At 41.7% G+C, this 24106-nt stretch overlaps 1 protein-coding gene across 1 annotated transcript in view; it reads right to left on the bottom strand.

Annotated features, from left to right (window-relative positions):
• CALD1 (caldesmon 1) overlaps positions 1-24106 on the bottom strand; it is a gene marked incomplete at its 3' end in the record, with an annotated part of 194682 nt that overhangs the window by 76122 nt on the left and 94454 nt on the right. Inside the window, exon 2 of the mRNA XM_080614850.1 lies at positions 17763-17875. Within this exon, the coding sequence (XP_080470976.1) occupies positions 17763-17833 (71 nt within the window). The 5' untranslated portion in view covers positions 17834-17875. The remainder of the gene's footprint in view (positions 1-17762; positions 17876-24106) is intronic.

Raw genomic sequence — 24106 nt, 5'->3', positions numbered from 1 at the left:
CTCACTACTAGGATGCAAGGCCTTTACCCTTATTTCTTAATGGAACAATTTACTACTTCAGAGAGTGTTCTCCATCTGAAGAAAACCTGGGCTGTTCATTGTTGCTTTGAAGGAAATGCAGAGCTTTTCTTCTTCCTCCTCCTCCTTTTCCTCCTCTTCCTCCTCCCCAGTTTCATTTGTAAAAAAGGGTTTGGGATAAACTTTCCCAGTTTCTGTGCTCTTTTCTAGCTCCCTGTCACCAAAAGTTTCTACCAGTACAAGTTTTCATGAAAAATGAGCATACAAGCATTTCAGCCATTTTTTTTGTAACAATGAAATCAATAAAATTTTGCCCACAGAAGGAATAACAAACAGGAACCTTTGACTGCCTCAATGACAAGACTCTGTCCACTTGCATGCAACTCTGTGTGGAAGCAGAGAAAAGTTAGCACAGCAAAATAAGCCATTTTGAGACATGGAATTTTAATTGTAGTTTAATCTATTGCACATAGTTTAGTGACATAATGAGAAGCCTATAAACCATACAAGTGCTACAGACTGACATCAACATTTCAGTCATAGTATATGGTTTTAGACACAGCAACAACCATGGCTGGATAGTACAGTACCTTCTGTTCTACCAATGGCAACTGAACAGCTTCATCTACATCTGACTCTCATTCTTTCTGGTATCCGGTATTACAGCTTTTGGAACTGGATAATAATTATTATCCCCCCCCCCCCCATCCCCAATTCTGTGGTCAGCAGCTCACTACTCCTAGCATATTTAATTGATAAATAATTGGGAGTGGAGCTAAGGAGGAGGAAGTCTAGAAAATGGAGTTATGTTACATAAGCAAATTTTTTTCTTCTAAAAGTCTTAATTTGTTATCTGCTCACAATATTCACTAAATGAACAAGCTCAGCTGCCACGTTCCCTTCCATAAGGGGGAACATAACATAAGCAAGGTGGCAGGAAATTCTGTCTTTTGAGGCTCATACCACTCTTTATTAAAAGGTGAAATTGCATTTGCCCTAGTTTATAAGATGCTCAAAATGCAGCTTGCAAGCAAGTTGCAGAGCAAGCTGCTCTACAAGAAAGCTCACAGCTGTTCTCTGCTTTAGAGAGATGATGCGGTCCTGTGGCTGAGACATGGCTTCTATTCCCAGGTCTGCCACTAAGTGATTAAAGATGAAGCTTGAGATAAAATACGTTATGACAGCCTAAACACATGATGACAAAGGCACATTTACAAGAAATTTGGATGTGGTTCTGGTTTAAGGAAAAAGAAAACAGGAAGACAAAAACAGGGAAAAAAATAATAAGCTGATACGGCCATAGCTGCTATCCCAGATGGTGAATCCAGTTCACAAATGGCAGAAAAGTACCTTCAGTCAAAGGCTCTAGTATTGCTCCTGTCCTACTTTCTGACTGCTTTCCCAAAAAATCAGCATCATGTTTGTTAGTTTTGGCCAGAACAATTCTCCAGATGTCTTCCACGTCCTCTCACACAGATGCTCAGCAAAACATTAAAGTTCCCTATCCACTGACCATTCAAGATGTGATTCTAAAGCTTGCACAGGCATTTGAAAGTCTCCTCAGTCTACCCTTAAACAGAAACTATACCAAGTGATACCTCAAATGGAAAAGAGTTACAAGAAGTTACTTTCCAGCTTCTGGGAAGTGTTTATTGGATAAAGAACAGAGCTGCTCTGCCCAAACCCTGTAGGTTGTGCAAATCAGCTCGTGCCATCTCAGCACCAGCCACCTAACAGCTAACAAGACCAGCATTATCGGACTGTCCACCTAATTATCTTCTCTTGCTAGGGGCAATCATCAACACGTGCACTGCAGTATCTCCATATCAACATCTAAGAGTCAATAGTGAGTGCATGGCAGAGAGAAACAGAGCCTCCACATCCCATTTTCTATGCAACAAAATATACACAAAGTTCTTACTAAATGTAACCAACAGAGGTGGGACAACTTCTGATCTAAAGACCTTAAAACTTATGCAGAACACTCCTCCTTCTAAAAATGTCCCATACCAAAATGACAGTGCAAAAAACTGGGCCTGGGTGATTTCTATATCAGTCTCCAAATTCTGTAGCTTGCAGCTTGGGGAAGATCTAATAAACAAATAGTCAAGCAAAAAGGATTCATGCATCCCCTCTGATAGGTTTTTGGGGCGTCACTGAGTCCCTCTTCATTCCCCATTAGCAAAGCTAAAGCAACAGCACTACCAAGTTACAAGGATGATGCAGAGCTATATACATTTAGTAAACAATTGACAAGATCTCAGATGCTCTGGTTATGGGGATGTGCAAAACAGCTTATAAGAGTCACTACAGTGCTAAAGGCAGGAGTAAAAATAGTTAAAATGGGATACTATTCTCAACAGAAGTTATGATTTTCAGCTTCTCTTCAAGCAGACTCCTCTAGCCAAATTTCTTTGTTTATGCCCTTATGCTTACATCTTTACTTCAACTAATTAAGTACTTAAGGTTTAAATAGCCTGAATTCTCCCTAACAAAGAGATTATCCTATTATAAAAAGTCTTCATTTTAACCCCCTTCTGCAACTCTGTTTATCCTGCCTTGCAGAACAACTTGAAGGCACTGCAGAAGTGGGCCTTGAACCTGCAACCCTTCCCCTGTAAAAGCTGACAGTTCACATGATAATAGCTTGCATTTACAGAATCATCTTTTGTTTCCAAAGTGTTTTACAAACTAGAGAGACACACATCTCTAACAAAATGCAGTTACTTCTTGAATAAAAGGTGGCAGCCTACAAAATCATTCACTCCGGTGGGACAAGGAGACATTTTAGCTATTAACTGTCAATGCTGTTCATAAAAATGACATATTCTTTACCTTAAAGCAGTGAAGACCTCAACATTTACCATATGTAATCCAAATAAAGAGAACATTCAGAATATTTTTATTAAAAACAATTGCCTTGAATACAAATGGCCCAATTTGCAGTATGTTGGGTAGCTGCCGGATGTCGATTGAAAATGAACACATGCTGTATATTCAGTGCTTGGTAATTAGGAAAATGTGCATGTTTCCCATGTCTGCTTCTCTGTAGGTAGGCCTAAAGGGCAACATTATGTCATTTCCCTTTGCGCAGGACTCCCTATTGACTTCCATAAAGAATTTGGCTTAAAAACTGATGACAGAGTACAGCCCAAGTTGAGGGAAGAACAACCAATAAATAAAGGAAGATGGGTTGATGACGGAAAAGTTATTCCTAGTCACCAAAACATCTTACCAATATTTTCTTCCAGCAGTATAATGAGGACAGGACAGATGATCTCTGCTCTCAGTTATACCAATCCTTTAAATACAGAGTAATTGCTAAATGTGCACAACCACTGAAAACAGAATTCAGACTGAAATGAGTGAAAGCACGCCTTGAAACACTGAATGAAACATAACATAGGACAGCTATGAAGGTATGACACAGCCTGTTAAAAGAGTCCTCTGAGTTTAACTGGGGCCCAACCCTTTCCTCCTAGATCTATCCTGCTTTAAAACATATTCATTAATAATTATTAGTACTTCAGAATTCTTCTGTTATCAGCAAGCATTGATGAGTTTAAAAGCTTTCATCAACCAAACTGCATGTTTTGCGATCTTTGTTCCATGTCTGTGTATTTATGCCTTTATATCCTCAAAGCAAGATACTGTATCCTGCAAAACCATGCAGCCAACAGACTCAGAAGTCACATTCCCTCCTAAGCCAGAATAACCACAAACATGCAAGACCTATAATGATATCAAAGTCAGTACATCAGGATCTCATTGTAAGTATGATGTGAGCACGATAGGTAAAATCAGGATGGAGCCAGTGAAGCAATAGGGAAACAGACGAAGAAAGTTAGACTTTAAAATGTGAGTCACCACAACAATATCTTCAAGCATTCTCTTTTCTCAAATAATGTCAGAGCTGGTGACACAGTTAAGGCTTTTCATTGTCTTCATAGTTTATTAGGTACTGTATTAGTCCACCTGAAAATAATCAGTAAATGAAAAATTAGATTACAGGCCTATTGAATATGCCTACATGTTTCTGGTTTGCCTTGAAGATATATTTTCTTCATTCAATTTATATATGTCCTGTACATATATTCAGTCCTGACAAAACACGATGAGATTTTCACTGCTTAGTAGGGGTTTTCCTCAAATTAATCACCAATATATTCTTTCTCTTTAGAATATCGAAATGACTCATCTGTTCCATGAAAAATAGCAAAACATAAGACAATAGCCCTGAAGGAACTTATGCAACCCTCCAGAATAAAAAGATTACATGCTAATGAGAGAAAAGACTCACCAGCTTGTACAAGAGAGAAGGGAGGGAATCAAACCTTTTCCCTAAACAAATTCATCTTGTGGCATTCCAGCACAGACAACCCCTCCAGCCATCATAACTCACTGGTTTGAAAAGGTCATTAGCACTCTATCCCTTTTTGTTGGGAGAATGAAAAGACAAATTCATGGGCATGACATGAAAACTTGTCCTTGGTATTGCTGTGGGATGACCTGAACCCTGAAACTGTACTGAAGAGTTTCTTAAGGGGCATTTTTTATGAAATATCAGCCCAGCACAAGCACATATATTCTCTACATGGTGTTCACAACTACATCCGGCAGCCAGAGTGAGCACAGCAAAAGCATTAATGCAAAATGCACAGCACTTCATGCTCCACTTTATTCCTCTCTTGCTACATTTCCCTACTCAACTATTTCTTATTCCTGCTTCTCAGAGCAGGCTGAACATGTGGCACGAGACATGTGATGCCTGTGCACAAAATCTAAGCTGCAGTGGGAAGCACTTTGTTATCCATGTTGCTGACCTTCAGAGGAATACCCCACTGTGCAAGCTGGACCATAAAAGGAATCCATGTGTAGACAGTGTTTAGAAAAGCCATCTCCTCGTCTTTCCCAGCTATAGTGCTGCCTTATTAAGACACTGAAATAGTAGCCGTTGGAGAATCTCAGCAATGTTTCAAGCAACAGTGCCCAGAAGAAGCTCATCATTTTGTACAAGCTAACAATGAACTCAAAAAAGCTGTGAGACCTCTGCAGCTTAGCAGCTGCAGGCTAGTAAAAGAAACCAATTCTAAAGAAACTACAGTCATGCTACTCCTATGGAAATACACGTGATTTCTTCCTTTCAGTCCAGCCATAAACATTTTCTGCATAGGAAAAAGTGAAAAGACAGATTAGATTTTGAGAACCTCATCTCAAGGGATGGCATACAAATGCAATCTGTATATAGATAATCAGACAGGCTTTCTTCTCCAGTCTCCACTGTGCTCTGGTCCTCTCACAAGGTGATAAGCACTAAGTGGGAGGAGTGGAGGCAGTCTTTTGTGGTTGTTGACTTCCCATCTGTAAGCACTTTTGTGAAAATTTGATTGCTAGGTTTTGCTGAAAAGTTTTCGAATTTACATGAAGGCCACAAACAAATTAGTGAGATTTCTTTTAAGACTTGTTTTTTTGTTTTTTCCTTCCCACCAAAAGGTCCATTTCCCTAAAAGCTGCTTATGCCACCTTCTTCCGTTTCTCTGCTCAAAAATGCAGGTGTAAAAGTTTGATTCTTTATACTAAGGAGGCATTCTGTGCTGAGGCAAACTTCACCCAAGCATCTTTCTCACCACTGTATTATAATGATGCCTTTCAGAAATATCCAGGATTGATGTGTGAAGTATCTGATGTTCTCCTTCTGACCAGAGGGCTGTCAATTTTATAAATGAAACCAGCTTGCCTCTGTAAGCACTGGCTGCTTGTCGGAATTTTACTCAACAAAATAATCTCCCTTGCCCCAACCCAAAAAACCATATTTCTGAGAATTAAACCATTACACAAAGGAACCCCTCTTGTGGTAAGAAGCTGTATGTCTTGTGAACAAGTAACTACATATTCTCAGATACCTCTGCAGTGCTTTTCTTTCTAGTCTCTCTCTTTATTCATTTTCGCAGGATACTACTTCACAGCATCATCTTGATCTTAAGGTCCTCTAGTTCCAACCCCCATGCTATTGCAGGAATCCAGCTGCCAGAACCAGGAATAGCTGTAGCTGCTTGCTGACTCCACAGCGGCTTGCAGTGAGTTCTGAGCATTCTGTTTCTTCACATGTGGTCAGTAGCAGCTGGTGGATGTGTGCAACATGTGATTCACCCATTTAATACCAGCCTTCCCCTGATCAGTACCTGACCTCATTCAACATGTAACATGGAAGGACTGAAGATAGATCTGTGTCCAAGCTTCCCTGTCTATCATCACCTGTGTCTCCCATCTCTTCACAGAGCCATGTTAACAACAGAAACAAGCAGCTGTCAGAAGAGGCAGGATTTGCACAGTAAGTGAAGATCAAAAGAGATTCCTCATCAGGGAGACCAGCACAGATGGACCTCACCACAGTCACAAAGTCCTTGTCTTCACACAGAAGTCACAGAAATTTACCTCAAACCTGGTTTGAAACCAAGTGCTTTGAATCTGTGGAAACCCCCCAGTTTGAACATATATGGGCTTACCCTCCCATGCTGTTTCACAATAAGACCCTTGCAAGAGGTTCAGCTGACAAGCAGTAAGTTGATTCATGGTAATTTGGTTACTTTCCAATGTGTGCATTTAATTAACTTAAAAATTTACCATGATACACATCAGGTGTAAATCATATAAAGAGGGCTCACAAAGAAGGAAGCGCTTGTCCAAGTGAAGCAGTTTAAACAAAGAAGATACAATATTGTCTCATGCTGGCAGAGGAGGGAAGTACTTGTATGGAAAAATAACATAAGACCTTTGAAGAAGCCCTTCTTTTGAGTACTAATTTTCAGCACTTCTCTTACATTATCAACACAACAACACAGTCTACCTACAAGATAACCTCTTGCTAGAGCAGTCTTTGTAGTTTGCTTAAATAGTGTCCACATTGAAAATGGGTCATGAGCTACCTTAAACAAAAGAAAACCAAGGAATGTTTTCAGCAGATATCAGAGAGAGAAAAAAAAACCCAAACAAACCAGAAAAGACAGTGACAACTAGCTAACTTCCCTTGATTTTCTATGTCAGCATGACGAACTTGCTGGCAGTTTTTCAACAGGCTATCCAGCAAAGACTATTAATAAGCAAGAAGAAAGTTTACTTAGTCCAACCAACAGGTTTTGACATAAAGGAAAGAAAACCAACACCTGTTTACATTGCTTTAATGTCAATCAAGATGAGGCTAACCTTTAACTGCCAAATACACTACCTACTGCTTTATACTTTCCAATAAACAAAAAGCATCTTGCTTACTTTTCCACTTCCCATCACCCTCACTGCTCCGCAGAAAGAGAAGGGCTCAGCTGTAAATCTGACACAACTACTGTATCAAATCTGTGTCTAATCTGAAGCTGTACCACTTCTGTTAACCTGACCCTCTGGTTAGGCTGTATGCCAGCTTCCTCAGAGACTACACCATCACTAGACTTCATTTCTAAGGAGCAGTTTCCCACTGACTATTTCTGGTCAACAGTATTTCTTGAGCTGTGTGCTGATGAAATAAATTGTCCAAGCAGCACAGCCACCTGATGTCTCCCTTCACTCTACGAAAGACCTTGATCACACAAGGACAATCTGCTGTCAAGGGGGATTTTCTTCATTTAGCATTAGCTAGTATGTAGGTTATGGTGACAGAAATAAAGCTGCTTATAAACATTTCTCTTTAGTAATTAAAACTTTGTTCAAAGGCACAGAGCCAAAAATGAAGGAACTAATTGACTAAATGAATTGCTTCTGCAAATTGAAATCAGTTTGGAGTTTCATCCACAAATCACATTTTTCCTCTATAGTTCTTTGAACTGAGCTGTGAAATGGTGACTTTACCCAGCCTGCCAGCAACGTGACAGTGTTTACACACTCTGCTTATTTGTGTGTAAAAATTGTAGCATTTGACTTCATTTAATCTATTATCTCTGCAAACAAATTGGCTTCAGCTTTTTAAAGGGAGGTCTAATCTTCTGATTATCTGGTTTAATTTCAGATATTAGATCATAAAGATGTTAATAAAATGCAAACTCACACTGAGAAGCAGATGCTCCTAGAAACCCACTAGCTAAACTAATTTCCATGTCACTCCTTAAAGAGTCTCTTAGTTGGGTAAAAACTGCAGATTCTATCATGCCTAATAACTTCTACCATTCTGAGCCCAGGATGCCTGGAAGAATAATGACCACAATTAAACAGCAAGTTCAGCCATGTTCTTACTCACTAAAAAGAGTGCACTGCAATGCAACAGCTAAGAGATCATACCCATCCAAGTCTGGACATTTGCTGCTTTAGAGCCTGCTTTTAGTTACTCTCTTCTGTTCAGGCACAAGAGCAAACTAAACACCACCAGTGCTCTCCTTCTGCAGCAGCTTCTACTCAACACCTCCTCCAGACACTATGTTGTGTCACCACATGAGCAAGGCAGTTCACACCTTGATAGCTGGGTTCAGGACCCCCTTCCCAAGTCCAGCCCTGGACGTGCTACCCGTAGGTAGGTGCTTGACCTCTGGGGCCAGGGTACTGGTGCAGGGCAGCCTTTGCTCCTGCCTTCCCTCTTAGGCAACAGCAAGGAGGGCTGCACTAGCAATCAACCTGCATGGCACGGGCTGCGAGAAGTAACCAGCTGCTTGAGAAGCACTTGATGACCCTCTGCCTGAGAAAGCATGAAGACCCCATATAGCCCATCTCAGAGTGCAGGCTGAACCACCAGAATATATGCTATCAGTCACTTGAAACAAACAAATACATGCTAAAGAAAATATTATTGTAGATGAATATATCAATGCACAATGTATTTTCCTGAAAAAAATTTTTGAACATTTTTTAAGATACAAGCATATTGAACCATCGCTTCATTTGTATGGGAACAATGACAGTATTTGAAACAGAATTAAATTTGTTGCAAATTATTACTGTTAATTCTACGAGGTTTTTTTAATCAAGAGAAGAAGGGTTAATGTAGAATTTTCAGACAAGTATTTATAAGGATATCCATTTGTGTGATGAGGTATTCACAATCTTACGGCCTGAAAAGGCTTTATACAATTAACTAAATTAACCCTGTTGTGGGTTAATTTAGTTAATTGTTGCTAGTTGTGGGTATCAAGAACATGGCAAGTAACTAGGCAGCTGGGGACTCAATCATATACTTACTGTCCAGAAAGAAATACAGACCAACTGCTTTTTTTATGAAGAGGAACTGGGTTAGGAAGCTAATAAGACTTAACAAGGGTTCGTGCAGGGTTTTCTGACAACTGACAGTGGCTGTCCAAATCAGTGAGGGTGGAGGATTACCCTGCCTAAGAAAGAGTCCGACAAAAGTAGACCCAGGGACCGAGAACCTCCTTTATTCTGGGTTGGTTTAGGACAGTCTTTGATCTCTGCCATACGGACTTAAGTGAAGGTAACCTACATGAAGGGGCTGATGTATTCCTTGACAAGGGACAGCAAATGTTGCTGGGGAAACTGAGGTGACGTGCCTGCCTCCAAGGGATATACTTACTGATAGTCACAGGCACCATACTGTTCTGCTGTGGCTGGTACTGGAAATTTGAAGGCTCTGTGCCTTCATAACCCTTAGGCCAATGGTTAGTTAGTGCAGCTTTTTGCATTTCAGGTTTCTGAAGTCTTTCATATGAGAAAATTCTGATAGCAGGTATGATTTACAGTTTGGAGGTACAATGACAGGTGCACAGAGCTGCAAGAGTGCTGCAGGCTACCTTTAATAGACTGCATACTGCCAATTTGCACTTAAGATATTAAAGAGATGTTATCTTTTCAGTGTAAATGTAAAAGTACAACCATTGACACGTATTTCTACTATACCTGCTACATTCCTTCAGCCTCATGATTTTCTTTGTGCAGTGCCTATGCTTCACTCTAACTCTGAAAATCATGATAAAATAACATGGTACATTACTCCTCATATGGTGCCCTTTAAAATATGCATGCTAAAATTGGCTGTGATAAGCACCAAAAGCTGTGCCTCAATACCCATATTTATTAAGCATTTAAGTAAGATCCAGTTCATCAAGGACCTCAGTCATGTTAAAGCTAATAAAAACACAGCAGGGAACAGAAAAGCAGACCTCCCCCTTTGGTGGTAGGTGGGTTAGCTGCTTATAGGCTTGGAGGGGGCACTTTTCATCCAAAAATTTCTCAGACTCCTTGATGCTTCCAAAGTAAACCTGCCACTCTGTTGAAAGAGGTGAAAGGCGTAGCATTTTGCCGGCTGTCTGGATGCTAGATTTGGGCTGTCCTCTTAAAAGCTTGGCTAGTATAGCAGATGTAGTACAGAGATTACAGAATGATCTTAACATACATGTGGGATTAATATATCAAATACTAAGAAGCTGATTTTATTATCTGCTTAGGAATTACACTGGGGTTAGCTTAGTAAAGTTTGTATTTTGTACATCTAGCTATTTGGAAGAACAAAGCTTCTTTTATAAAATATTTCTCCATGATGACTTTAAAGAAAATATAATCTGCAAAACACACAATGGCTATAAAATAAAGTGGCAAGTTCTATTCAGTTTTGCATATGTTTGGTTATCTCCTCCAGGGCATCCGAAATGCTACAATAGCAAAGATTTGTCTAGTATCCACCCTCATTGACAGTGACAGCAAGTAGGGTCATGCTTTTCTCTCTGGGTTAAGAATGAGCTCCAATGTAATGTGAAGGGCCAAATTCACCTCAAAAATCCAAATATGTCCTGTCAGCCCTGGAATTCAAGGTAGCTGTGAAGACAGGATAACAGCTGGAGCACTTTGCCTCAATTTGTTCTCAACCCTCACGCGCTTCTAATCTTATTTATTCATTGTCTTAATCTTTAACTTCTGGGCAGAAGATGTCATGTCTCAGGTCTACCAGAATGTGAGTATTTTACGGAAAGACAAGCAGAAACCCTCAAAGTGTTTGGAACTTCAGGATATAAGAAGTTCATGGAGAGATAAAACCACTGTAGCTTTTGTTCTAGTTGCAAAAGATGCTTGGACCAGACAAGGGCACAGCTCTCAAAGAACAGTTCTGAAATAAATCATGAATATCGGGAAACGACATGTTAGGCGTATGCAGCCAGCTTCTTTTATGCTTAAAAAGGCACTCCTTGAAAAATTCTATTAAGATCATATTCTGTTACACAAGCCTGAATTACAGCATAGTCTCTGAAAACTCTTAATAAAAATGTAAGCAGACATTTAGGAACAAGACACATGCAAGTCCTAATGTTTCAGGAAGTAGTGGCTAATTAAAAAGGAGCCATCTATGTTCGTTCCTCAACTCTCAAAACTGCTTAACATTTGTTACTAATACACATGCTATACCAGAGATAAGTCCAGTGCAGGAATGAGAACCCATTTCAGAAGCTATTTGTGGTCATTCAATGTAGATCTAACATGAACACTGACTTATCCTCACTGTCCTGGACAGGAGAACGGAAATTGTTCACTTTCTCTGGCTAACAAGAATGACCTTTCCTTGCTTTCCAGAAGCATTAAGATGCTGTGGCAACAAATGTGCTGTCTTACCCATCCAGAAGTTTCTCATTAAGTCTTGCAAAGATGCACCTTGTCTGTTGTTCCTGCTGGTTTTATCCTCTTAACTTGGTGAATCAGCCCTTTGTATGTTTACCTGAGCTACATCTGCCTCAACAGGAGCACTGAAACAGCAAAATGAATGTTAAATGTCTTGCTGGTTCTGTACTTACTTTCACAGGTCTGGACTGAAATTCACTTGACTCCAGTTGTACCAAAGTAAATTTGGGGACTAACAATGTGCCCTCTTTTAACTGAGGTTGCATTGAGCAAGTTACCACCCCAGGAGGCTTTCAGCTGGTTGCTGCCATCCGCTACCTGCAAGCTGGATTACTTCTATGAGCATTACACAATCTACACCTATGAGCATGAGCCACATGCCTTATAAAACCATTAAAATGACAGACTGGAGAGAGTTTGTGATTGAACTGTTGGATGCTTTTTTTAAAAAAAAAAATAAAAAGTAAAAAGACTCTTTACCTGCTGCCTGTAGTAATTAATGTTATCAGGAACCATAGAGCTTAACACCTGTACACCTCACCCACAATCCCTTTCCGTGTACGTTTAGTAAAATCAGATTTGTCTGCAAGAATATAAGGCCTTTGGTCAGGACAGCTGTGACGTCTGTCAGGAGATCCTACGCAGCCTATGAAGTAGCACAGTGTGTTTAGAAAGTCTACAAGTGACTTGCAATTTGATGTTAGATAGCCACTTTTTTTTGCTGTATGTTTACAACAGGATGACCCAGTACATCTTCTTCCCCATGAAATTACCTGCAATCCCTTTAGTGAAGAGCATTTCACAAGGCAAAGGCGTGGTTCAGATTCAAAGTTAAGCTTCAGCTAAATGGAGATCAGGCTAACACTGACTCTAAGATCTTCCTGAAGTCTGCAGTAGTGATGGTATGGCAATGAAGCTAATTGGATCAGCTTCCTAGTATGTTTTATAAGAAAGCCCCAACACCAGGAAGAGGTGAAAATACATTGCTGGGGCAATGGCAAGCCAGCCAGTCGTAAAACTGTGGGTTAAGTGCTAAAAAGATTAATCTGAGAGCCATTCTTTAGAGAGTTCAAGGGGCCAATTTTTGCTCTCAGTTATGCTGGAGTCCAGGAAGTAGAGTCTATTGTCACTCCAAGAAGTATTTCACCTCAGTTTTTCACTGCAGCTGCATGCAGCTGTGACAGGCCAAAGTGCATCAGCAAGACATTCACAAAGCACCACCACTCCTCCAGACACACACGCTCTACCCAGCCCCAGGCTAAATTCTTCCAGTGTCAGTTACAACATCAAAATGACAAAACCCAATTGTTTTGTTCAAGAGAACATCTTTTACTGCCTAGGAAGAGGCATGAAACAGCAGATGGTATTTTTATTTTTCTTCCCCTGTTGAAAGAAGTCACTTCCTTGTGCTTCAATTACATATGGGATTTTTTCTGTCAGTTAAGCGCAACCCATTTCTGTGACAGCCCCAATACTCCAGCACAGTATGTACCCTGTGGCTGGGAAGACAGAGCGTTCATCCAGTTCCTTCAAGGCTGACTCTGAGACTTGTCTCATAAATTATCAGACTGGAATAACTCAGGTAGGGCTTAATCCAAAGCCCATTGAAATTGGTGGAAAGCTTCCCACTGACTTCAGCCAGATCTGGAGCAGGACCTCACGGCTTCATACAACCACCATTCTAAGCACAGGATTCTCTCTGCCTCTGAGGAACAGGATAAAGCCTTGACTTTGCTGCAGATCAGTTAGAGGCATAGCACATCCCATCACCCAAATGGCTGGTAGGGACTATTTTCCTTGACCTCACCCCTGATCAATACAAACCACATGAAAAATACTAGGAGATGTGCACAGTTAACACTGCCATACTTTTTCCTGGGTTTCCCAGCCTATGCCTGGAAAGCCTTGTTTCTCCATGAGGTACAAGCGCATGGATTCCTGCAAGCCTCAGTGCATGTAATACATCATAGAATCATACAATGGTTTGGGTTGGAAGTGATCTTCAAGATCATCCAACTCCCCTGCCATGTGCAGCGACACCTTCCACTAGACCAGGTTGCTCAAAACCCTGATCTTGAACACTGCCAGGGATGAGGCAGCCACAGCTTCTCTGGGCAACCTGTGCCAATGCCTCGCCACCCCCACAGTGAAAAATTTCTTCCTAATGTCTTACCTAAATCTACCCTCTTTCAGTTTAAGGCTATTCCCCCTTGTCCTCTCCATACATGTCATTGTAAAAAGAATTCTTGTAGGCCTCCTTTAGGTATTGGAAGTGTGCTATAAAGTCTCTCTGGAGCCTTTTCTTCTCCAGGCTGAGCAAGCCCGAGTCTCTTCTCAGCCTGTCTTTATAAGGCAGGCTCTCCAACTCTCTGATCATTTCTGTGGCTATCCTCTGGACTCACTGTAGCAGGTATATGTTCTTCTTATGTTGGGGGCCCCAGAGCTGACAGGCTGGGGGAAATCTGACGTGCTGTGGGAAAGCTGGACAAAGTCCCTTACGCCTGCAGTTGTCTACATCCAGCCTAAACAGGTCCGCACTGCTACTCCAAACATGCTGATAGACATCCAGAGAACTCAGACAAATACAAACAGTTAAAAAATTCGACTGAACAAAATCTGAGTGGATGCAGCAAGCCCATGTGGGGAGTTCAGGACATGAGGGATACCTTGAAATAATAAAAGCTTAAATGCAAAACCTTTACTAGCTTTCTGAGTTGGTGGCGGTCTATATGAGAGTTGTCACAGCATGAACAACTAGCCAAAGCATGTGCCAGGGTGAACCACACTGTTGGTCTTTAAAAGACAAAACTAGCTTCTCCTCAGGATCAGTCCTAAGTATATCAATGCCAGGGCTACACAGCACAACTAAGCATCAATTCCAACAGCATTCTAATAGAAAGAAAACAAACAAAACACAAAGCCTAACATCAGCCCACAAAGACTGAACTTGCACTAAGCTTCTCCAAAGATGAGACATAAGTGGCTGGACATCAGTGGCTCCAGCATTACAGGCACATCCTGACCAGTCCTCATACAGCCTCTGGCCCCTGGGGAAGACACCATAAGGTCAAGCCACTCCCTCTCGGGCATGTGGAGCATAAGTCCATGCTCCTACAAGGCATCTTCATCCCTCGATCTCTCTTGGACACAAGCATCTGGCTGGAAAGACAGCTTTCCATGTGCCTTTATCCCAGGAACTTGGCAAAACGCATCACTGTGGCTGGCTGAGTTACAAATATTGCTTTTTGATATGGCTGCTTGCACTTCTGAGTTTACTGTTCAACTCAAAGAAACCTAAACAGTGTCTAGGAAGCCTAACAAAAATGTTACAGCCTACACATAATCATCTATCTGGCCATCTCCCAGTGGACATGCTTACCATCAGCAGTGGTTTCCCCATAGCAAGGCTATAGCCCACTGATAGGAGCACACAGGGAAATTCCCTGTGCCCAAGCAGCAGGTACCAGTGCTCAGAGCACTTTCAGCTCTCATGCAACCCTTTAGGACTGCATGATTCACTTGATCAAACACCCAAATGTGTTCAGACAGGGGGAGGTCTGGCAAGCAGACTGCTGTAACTTAAGACACGTACACAAACATTTTATAGTCCTAGTTTTGCAGGTGAAGATGATTTCCAAATCCCTAAAAATCTGAATTCACCAAAACCAACACAACATGACCTAATCATTTTCTAATAACTGTCCAAATGCTGTTGTCTTTAGCTCAGTGTGAGCAGTGTAATGCAATGGAGTGGATGCTCAGATCCTCCCTGGTTTTGCCCCTGCCAGGACAGGTTTCAGGGTATCCAAGCTCCCAGAGTTACATCTGAACTTGAGAATCAGGCTCTGTTATTGTTGAGGCAAACCAAAAATAAAAAGGCCAGACAAAATTATTTTTAAGACCTCAAGATTTTTAAAGCAGTCTTGTGACTTTTCAGGGGTCTGACTCATGATACTTGAATGCTTGAAGTTGGCAGCAGCAGAGGGAGTGCAGCAAGATTTAGCGTACAGCAATTTATTGCTAAAAGCCTTCAAATGTGTGGGAAAGGGCACAAAGCGCTTCTGCAGCGATTCAGCAGACAACAGGGATGTGGGCCCAAGCCCTTCTCCTCCAGCCAGGCTGCTGTGGGACTCGCCTCCTCCACAAAGGTTACCACACAGCATCCCAGCAAAGCCACCTCGGATGTGGAAAAAACACTTCCCAAAATCAGGCATGGCTGGGTAGGGAGAAGGCTGTTTCCCATGTCAGCAGCCACCACTCTCTGGCCCAGCCACTTGGCCTCCCCATCATGCAGGGGCAGGACTGGCCATCATTCTGCACGGTTCCCCAGGAAAGGTTCCTTCGAGGGACAAGAGTGAGCTGCTGGCTGCAGCTTTTGCCTCCTCAGGGCTCTAGTTTCCCCATGAGTGATCAGGGACCAGAGTTAGGACCAATGCATAAGATTGCAGGCTGTATGGTGACATATGGACACACCTAAAGTCCTGTATTTCAGCTTACATGGCAGCAAGGGCAGAGCCCCTTATTTCCAACCCACTGTGGCCATCACTGCATCTACAAGCCAGCTGCGCTACATCATTGATGCCCAGACCACTCCACAGCGTCTGCATACCCACGTAAGAGCTTGGATGCCTTCACAGGAAGTTCAAGACATTTTTCCATAGCAGAAAACACCTCCCAAACTACACCTCCCAGCATCCTCCACAGGCCACCCAGGACCTCTATTAGCAACAAACCCTGAAGTATGCACCTTCCCTTAAGAAGATGTTTTTTAAAGCAGAAGTATACTAGAAGTATATAAATACCATGTGCTATGCCATGCACTGCGCTCTGCAATCCCTCCCACTCTGCCCAACAAACATACATTGCCCCACGCCTTGGGCAGACCTGGAACAAGAAGGCAGTTCAGTGTCATTGCACATTTGCTCCTCTGCCTTCTGGGGAGGTCATCAACAAGATGAGAGCTGCAATTTGCAAAGGGAGGCTGGCACCTTTGGCTACCACACTTCAAATGAGTTTATTCAACCATCAGGCAATGCTGCTGCTTTCCAGAGACCACAGATTCAACTCAGAGCCTGATGAGACCTCACATATCCAGTTCTGCATGGCAAAACTTCCTTCAAAAAAGAAAGCAGGATATTGCGCCTCATCAACCTGTGATTTCCACCCCCAGGTACCATGAACTTCCATTAGAGAGCCCTGCTGATGTAGCAAGGCCTTATTAGAAAACTCATAGCAGGCATAATAAAAAAATGTATTTGGTATTGCATTCTGCTGACTTCCATTTAAAACTTCTCTGAAAATGTATTTTCTCCTACAGCATTCAGAACCCAAAACACTATGGCTTTGTTAACACATGGGAAAGACCAGAAAAAAAAAAAATGGAGTCCATATGTAAAATTAAATACAAAATTAAGAACAAAATGTGCTTAAAACTAAGTTCAAATTTTTAAAAAAATCACTGCAGTGACTAAATCAAATCTTTGCATCAGAGAAGACAATACAAAAATAAATAAAGCCTGACTTCTTCCCTGCTTGCTCCAGTGTAAATCATGGGAAATTCCATTAAGGCAAACAGAACTGAACAGGTGTAAAATGGGGTTAATGAAAAGTCATTCCCAGTGTTTTCATGCTGCTTCTTTCATAAATTGACATCATCGTACCCACATCAAGTTCTGTTCTCATTCACACCAAAGTAAATCTGCAATAACTGATAGCAAATGCTACCCTTGCTGCCCACAAAAAGTGACAAACATTACAAATACAACAGCAATTGCACAGTAACAGCAGACAATTCACAGATATGCTATACTAATATATCAAAAGTTCTCAGCTTTCAATGGATATCATTTTAGTTCCACATCTGAAATCCCTTTAGTGTACCACTCACTCACATGACAGCTCAACATGAGTTTTCCTATCAGTAATTTCATGTGGCCACAGTCCACATTCACTGTTTACATTTATCCATACAACGAAATAACTAGAAGCCATTTAACATTTACCACAGCCTGAGAAAATTAGACAATAGACACTCCTTACTTCCATCCTCTCTCACGGTATTAACTAAAGCTATTTTATAGCATGTATTGTTAGCAAGGACTCTTTGGTTAACTATAGCATACTTTGGAGTTTAGAACGAAAATACTCAAAGCCACTGCTAATCAAAGGCAAGCCACCGGCACCATTTTCCACACATAATACCTCACCTCTCTGCTTCAAGGCGCATTTCCTCACGCTTTTGCCTCCTGAGTTCTCTGCGGCGTTCAAAGTCATCCATGGTGGGTGCTCAAGTTGTTCAGAGCTCTGGAAAGATCCAAATCTAAAAGAGAGATGACCACTTAGATGAGAGAGAAAATACAATGGAAGTATTTAACCAACTGAGTCCATTTAGTTTTGTTTTGCTTTCTTAATTTTGCTGTAACTATTTTCTTTCTCCACCAAAAAAATTAACTTCCTCAATACTGTTGAGCTAAACAAGATTAATGAAATGCCATGTAGGATAAACACAGCCCATGCTTGCATTTAGTTTCCTAGCAAAGATGAAATCAACATGCTTTAAGTAAGGACTGTATACATCTGCTAGCCGCAGACTAGCTATTTGTAACATCACAGGTCTTTTCTACAAACAAAAGCAACAATTCAGCAGGATTTTAACTTTGAGCTTCCAGTTTTTACTGGAAGCAGTAAAAACACTGCACAAGAGATTTCTTATTTTCCTCAGCTGCACAGATAACTAAACGTTTTGCAGAAGTTAATTCTCATCTGTCCGTTCCAACCACCCTCCTTCAAAAAAAAAGGAAAAAAAAAAAAGGAGAAAGAAGAAATGAGAAAACTCGGAAAGAAAGAAAAAGAAGAGGAAGTTAGAAGAGTAAAGGTAAAGAGGAAAGAAGGAAAATAAGCCACAGCTTTTAAATACCACCCAGGAGGAGCCAAACTAGGTATAAATCCTGCTCAAAGAACCAAAAGTAGTAATGTTTCTTTTTCCTGTAGTTTAATCCACGCGCTTTCCCCGTGCCCTACCTTCTTTTTTATGATTTAGTCCATGAAATATTTTCCCCTTTACAGCTCTTCATATACAAAGCCTTTCCAGCCTTGGTTTATATCCCATCAAGCCAAGTATTACAGAATTCCCCTGCAGCCCCCAAACCAAAAATGACTACCAGAAAAGGGAAAGCTGTTCTCTTTTTGTCCCTGCTTTGTTTACAGAGCTGTCAGTGGTTAGTTAAACTCTGCCTGGAATCTGGCATTTAAGGCCTGCTCTAAGATTGCTTCCTGTGCAGGGCTGGAGGCCTCAGCTTCCTCTGCAATCCTAGCCTAGGCGCTGCACTCAGAGGATTTCCACCCCCCCCCCAGACTCCCCCCACAAAAAAACCCTTTTCCAGTCTGTTTAAAGACCAGCCATTTACACCGCAGAGAAAGCTAACATGCAGATGCAGACTAACATTTTCAAAGGCAGCTTATGAGCTGCTTGCAGTTTGAGAGAAACAAAGCCAAGGTGCATTTGTAAATTATTTGAAGTGCTCTGTTTGCAGATGTAGATCTGTCTTGCGGCTTTATGTTCCTGCCTGCCGGTGCAGCGTCCAACCGCCCTCCCCATAAAATCACTGGCAGTAGCAAAGCCTCTCATGACTTAAGGGAATCTGTGGCTTTTTCTGTCCCCTTTTTTGGATTAAAACACTGCTGAGGGCAGGGGGTTTGTGAAGGTTATTTTATTAGTTTACTTTTCCTGGGGGTGTTTTTCTTTCTGATTTGTTCCTGGATTGGGGGATTTAAAGTTTTGTCGTTGTTGTGACTTTTTTCACATCTGGCTGGCTGGGGTTGTTTTGTGGAGGTTCAAAGGGATGTTCATTTTGCAAAACTGATCATGACCGTACAATTGCTGCTGCCTTTTTCTTTTCTTTTTTAAACGTACAATTAGAAAATACGCATAAAAAGCAAGTTGTAACAAGGTGTTTTTCTCAAATCTTGTGTTTGTTTACTCTTACCACCATGTACCCCCTGAAGAACAACCAACAGCGAATCTGCTGAACTCTCACAAGAAGTATTTTCATTCCAGCTTATGTGTGCAAGTAAATCCTGCCTTGGTTCCTTTGCTAGAGGGCCCATGAGTTGCAGGACTGATGTGGTTCCCCCCCACTGGGAGACAAGAATCAAAGGAGGAATGGTACACTACAGAGAGCAAGTTGGAAGCAGCATGCTGGGTTTTTGTGCACAGAGGGCAGATAACAGCGTCCACAGGAACTAAGACTGCACCACATTTAGTCTGTAGAGTACAGCTGTCATCAGAGATTTAAAATATAAAGAGCTGACGGTCAGGCTGACACCTCATATGCTAGAACTGAGAAAGTCAAAGTTTTTCTCTCACTCTATATCCCCAAAGCAGGCAGGCTTTGACATCTGATTTATTTGCACCTTCACCTCTTATCCAGCCAGGTACATCCCTCTCTCCAACTTTTCTGACTAAGGTACACTCCTTCCCTGCCCTCAGCTCCAGATTCCAGGCACCCACATTTCCCCCATGGCCTCTCCAAGTGTTCCAGCCAGTACCTCCATCTCTTCCCTTCCTGCATGGTCCTCAGCACTATCTCTCGACTCCAAAACCTTAAGCTCTCTTGAGGAAAGCCAGGGAGAATAATAATAACCAACACAGAACTATTTCTGTTCTTCCTCCCCTCTTTCTTTCCCAGGAGCATAAGGGAGACTGCACAGCAGCTATGAGAAGTTCCGTAAGCTTTCTAAATCTTTCTCCGTCTCCAGGGTGCTTTTCTGTTGTTCAATGAAGATCAGATGGATGGGATGTCTTGGGAGGATATTTAGGGTTTATTATAGTGTCTCCTCTCAAAGGACTGAGGTCCAGACCCTTCATGGTATTCAGATGACTTGCAAGTCAAATCTCTTTTTCAAAAATGAGGAAGGCACTTGGGAAATGGAGGTTAGGTCAACAGCAGGACCTTTAGTTAGAAGAGCCATATCAGTGCGAGAAAATGAGTCATAAGCTAGAAGATCTACTTGAAGAAGTCAACTATTCAATGCTGTCTTCCCCAAAATGATCTGTTATCTTTCAGCCTCTGAAAACTACTTGGACAATAGCTTCATTTATCTCTCAAAAAATATTTGGTATTTCCACAGAGTATAAAACAGTTGCTGGGAGTGTTCTTGCTTCTCAGAAGATTGGAAAATTGCTTTCCTTACAGATAAGAATACCAATTATTTGAAGTATTTTCTACAAACTACTTTTGAGAGTATGTACATTTTGACGCTTCTTTTTTTTTTCTGAATTAGAATTGCTCATGAGTGAAAACGTCCTGGGACTAAATGTAACACCACCCAGCTCCACTCCAGGGGCTGCCTTCAGAGCCAAATGTGAAAACATCTCCCTGTGTGACCTTCCCAGGTGTACAAAGAAATTATTGGTTTACTCTTTTATTATATCCTTTTTTTTTTTTTTTTCTCTGTGCATTTTTAATAATTTGGTGTCAGACCAAAAAACTTCTGTTTTTCTGGAAAGAGAGAAACTGTCCCTAAAAAAACTGTTTCAGATTAAAAGTAGTGATTCATTCAGCCTAAAATAGATAAATAATATATTCAGTTTTATTTTAAATATAAAACTTTTGGTTTTCAATCCTTCCACAACTGAAATAATACTGAAAGAGTCTGAAGTGAACTCTCAAGAGTTTTCCACCATCAGAGTCAGAAGAGGGACCTATGGAAGAATATTACAAATATCTTTGACCTTACTTTTACTTTTCAAACGCCTTCTAGAGACTACTGAAGACAATTCTTGCTCAGGACCTCAGATTTTTCACAGCCTCAGATACAAGAGTCTTCTCTGGGTCCCTACTTCCTTCAATTCTGCGACTGAACCTTTAGAGATCATAGGATGTGTGATGAACCATGTGGTTTTCCTGAAGACAAGCAATGAAAGACTAAGAGAAGACAGATAAGCAGAGTAACTTATCTGCATTTACCAGTATTGCCCCATTATTTGCATCAGAATCGTAGCAAAGTATGTGCCCTGCAAATACCATCTCCCCACAAAACCACTCATTTCAAAAGCAGCACAAGTTATGCTGTCTCCTTTTAAACTCTGCACTTCACATAATGCCTTTGATCTTCATTTGACGATGCTTTATTGCTAAAATTTGTTAAGCTTTTCATTGTCTTACTAAAAAGTGCTTCCTTCAAGGACAGCCATAATTAAACCCTCCTGGTACAAAACGCACACATGAAAATCCCACTCTTCTTTAAGTTGCATCCCATGAGAGAGTTTAAAATTTTGTCTTCTTTCAGCTTTCCTCAAGGTGGAAAAATCAGACGAATGCACAGTAATTGTAAATATACGACAAAATACTTTAATAGCAATTAACATGAATATGCTCTTTGAAAGCAAGTAATAAATTGGCTTAGGTAGAAATATACACACAAGCACACATCTGTATAATTCCAGTATGGAAAATAAAATAACCACCTACTCTGACTCAGATTTAATATTATCCTCACCCTATTCCCATCACTGATTTCAGAGACAACTCAGCACCTGGGGGGCTTAAAAACAGGTGAGCTAGACTGATGATAAGCAAGTGAAAATGCAAACCGCTACTCAGGTTCTTAACAAACAGACACATCTTTCTTTCAAGACTTACCAGTCACCTTACCATTGCACTGAATAAGCTCCCAGACTGTGATGCTTATGCTGAGCCTCTGCACTAGCTTCAACCTAGCTGAGCCAAGAAACTTCAAGCCGCAGCATATTCCCTAATTTAGCATGGCTGTGTATTATTGCACAGGGCTCTATGCTGACCATGTCTGGTGACAGCATTGTGCAAGCACATGCCATCTTGTTTCCCTTCCAGTACAATGACACAATTACAGATTTCCTCTTGGTGACCTTCAGGCCCAACAAGGATGAAAGCCATGCCTGTTTCCTCAACATGGGATCACTCACTGCTCCAGCATTGTGAATACCCAGGGCAAACTTCATGCAGACAACTGCTAGGCAAATTGCAAGTCATGATGACTGCCCATGCAAGATAGCATGAATCAGAGCTATTGCCAGACCCTCTCTCAGTAGTTTGGCATATTTTTCATTAAAGAATTAACTCTACCCCAGTCAAAACCAGCACATGGCAGAATATAGCTTCATCCTGCACTGTTGTAGGACTCCATTTCCATGGGAGGTGGTAGAAATTTTAGGACCTGCAGGAAGCACAGAAAAGGGCTAGAGTAATTATAGTGGGTTGACGGTGGCTGGACATTAGGTGCCCAGCTAAGTGGCTCCGTCACTCCCCTTCCTCAACTGGGCAGGGAAGAGAAAATATAGCAGTCTTGTGGGTTGATATAAGGGCAAGGAGATCAGTCATCAGTTACTGTCACAGGCAAAACAGACTCAACTTGATTAGCTTTATTAATTATAACAATAAGAAATAAAAAATAAATCTTAAAAAAACCTTCCCTTCACCTCTTCCTTCTCCCAGCTTAACTTTACTCCCAAGTTCTCTACACCCTCCCCAGTCAAGTGGTGCAGGGAAGTGGCGAACGGGGCTGTGGTCAATTCAACACACAGCCTCTGCTGCTCCTTCCTCTTCAGGAGGAGGACTCCTCACACTCTTCCCCTGCTCCAGCGTGGGGTCCCTCCTACGGGAGACTGTCCTCCATGAACTGCTCCAATGTGAGTCCTTCCCAGGGGCTGCAGTTCTTCATGAACTGCTCCAGTGTGCATCCCTTCCATGGGGTGCAGTCCTTCAGGAACAGGCTGCTCCAGCATGGGTCCCACCAGGGTCACAAGTCCTGCAGCAAACCTGTGTGGGCTCATCTCTCTATGGGGACACAGGTCCTTCCGGGAGCCTGCTCCAGTGTGGGCTTCCTATGGGGTCACAGTCTCTTTCGAGTGCATTCCCCTGCCCCAGTCCTGGGTCCTCCATTGGCTGCAGGTGGAGATCTGCTCCACCAAGGACCAATATGGTCTTCAGGGGGACAGCCTGCTTCACCATGGTTTGCACCACAGGCTGCAGGGAAATTTCTGCTCTTCATTCTTCACTGGGCCTCTAGCAGCTTCCCATAGAAGCCACTGCTGTAGCCCACCAGCTACCAAAACTTTGCCATACAAATCCAATACAGTAATAAAAAGGACAATGCTGTGTTTCTTCTTGAAAGAAACCATGCCCAGTTCCTAGCCTTCTCCTCTCTTGTTTCCTCCCTCCTGCATCCCGAGCATCAGGAGGCAGGAGAGGTGCAAAGAGAAACAGCCTCAGGATTTACAGAAGTCAAGTAACAGCGCAGAACAAGGAATCCAATGACATATCATGGCCCAGTTCCTAACATTTGGGGTGATGCAGCAACCCAGCAACTGGGAATATTCCTGCTTGATTCTACTTCTGATTTACTACTTTGTGGCCTTAAGAGCTGAGCCTCAGTCAGTTTTACTCCCACAAAAAGGATCAAATGTCTCATTAAAGCTTGACATAAAGAGACTGCAAACAGCTTTGTAAGCTGTACTCCATTAATCCAAATGTCCAATTTTTCTACCTCTCTCCATGTGTCCCAAAGCCCT

This window comes from Psittacula echo (assembly GCF_963264785.1).
Source record: "Psittacula echo genome assembly, chromosome: 1".
In the NCBI taxonomy this organism is placed as follows: domain Eukaryota; kingdom Metazoa; phylum Chordata; class Aves; order Psittaciformes; family Psittacidae; genus Psittacula; species Psittacula echo.
This window is presented reverse-complemented; position numbering and strand designations above follow the sequence as displayed.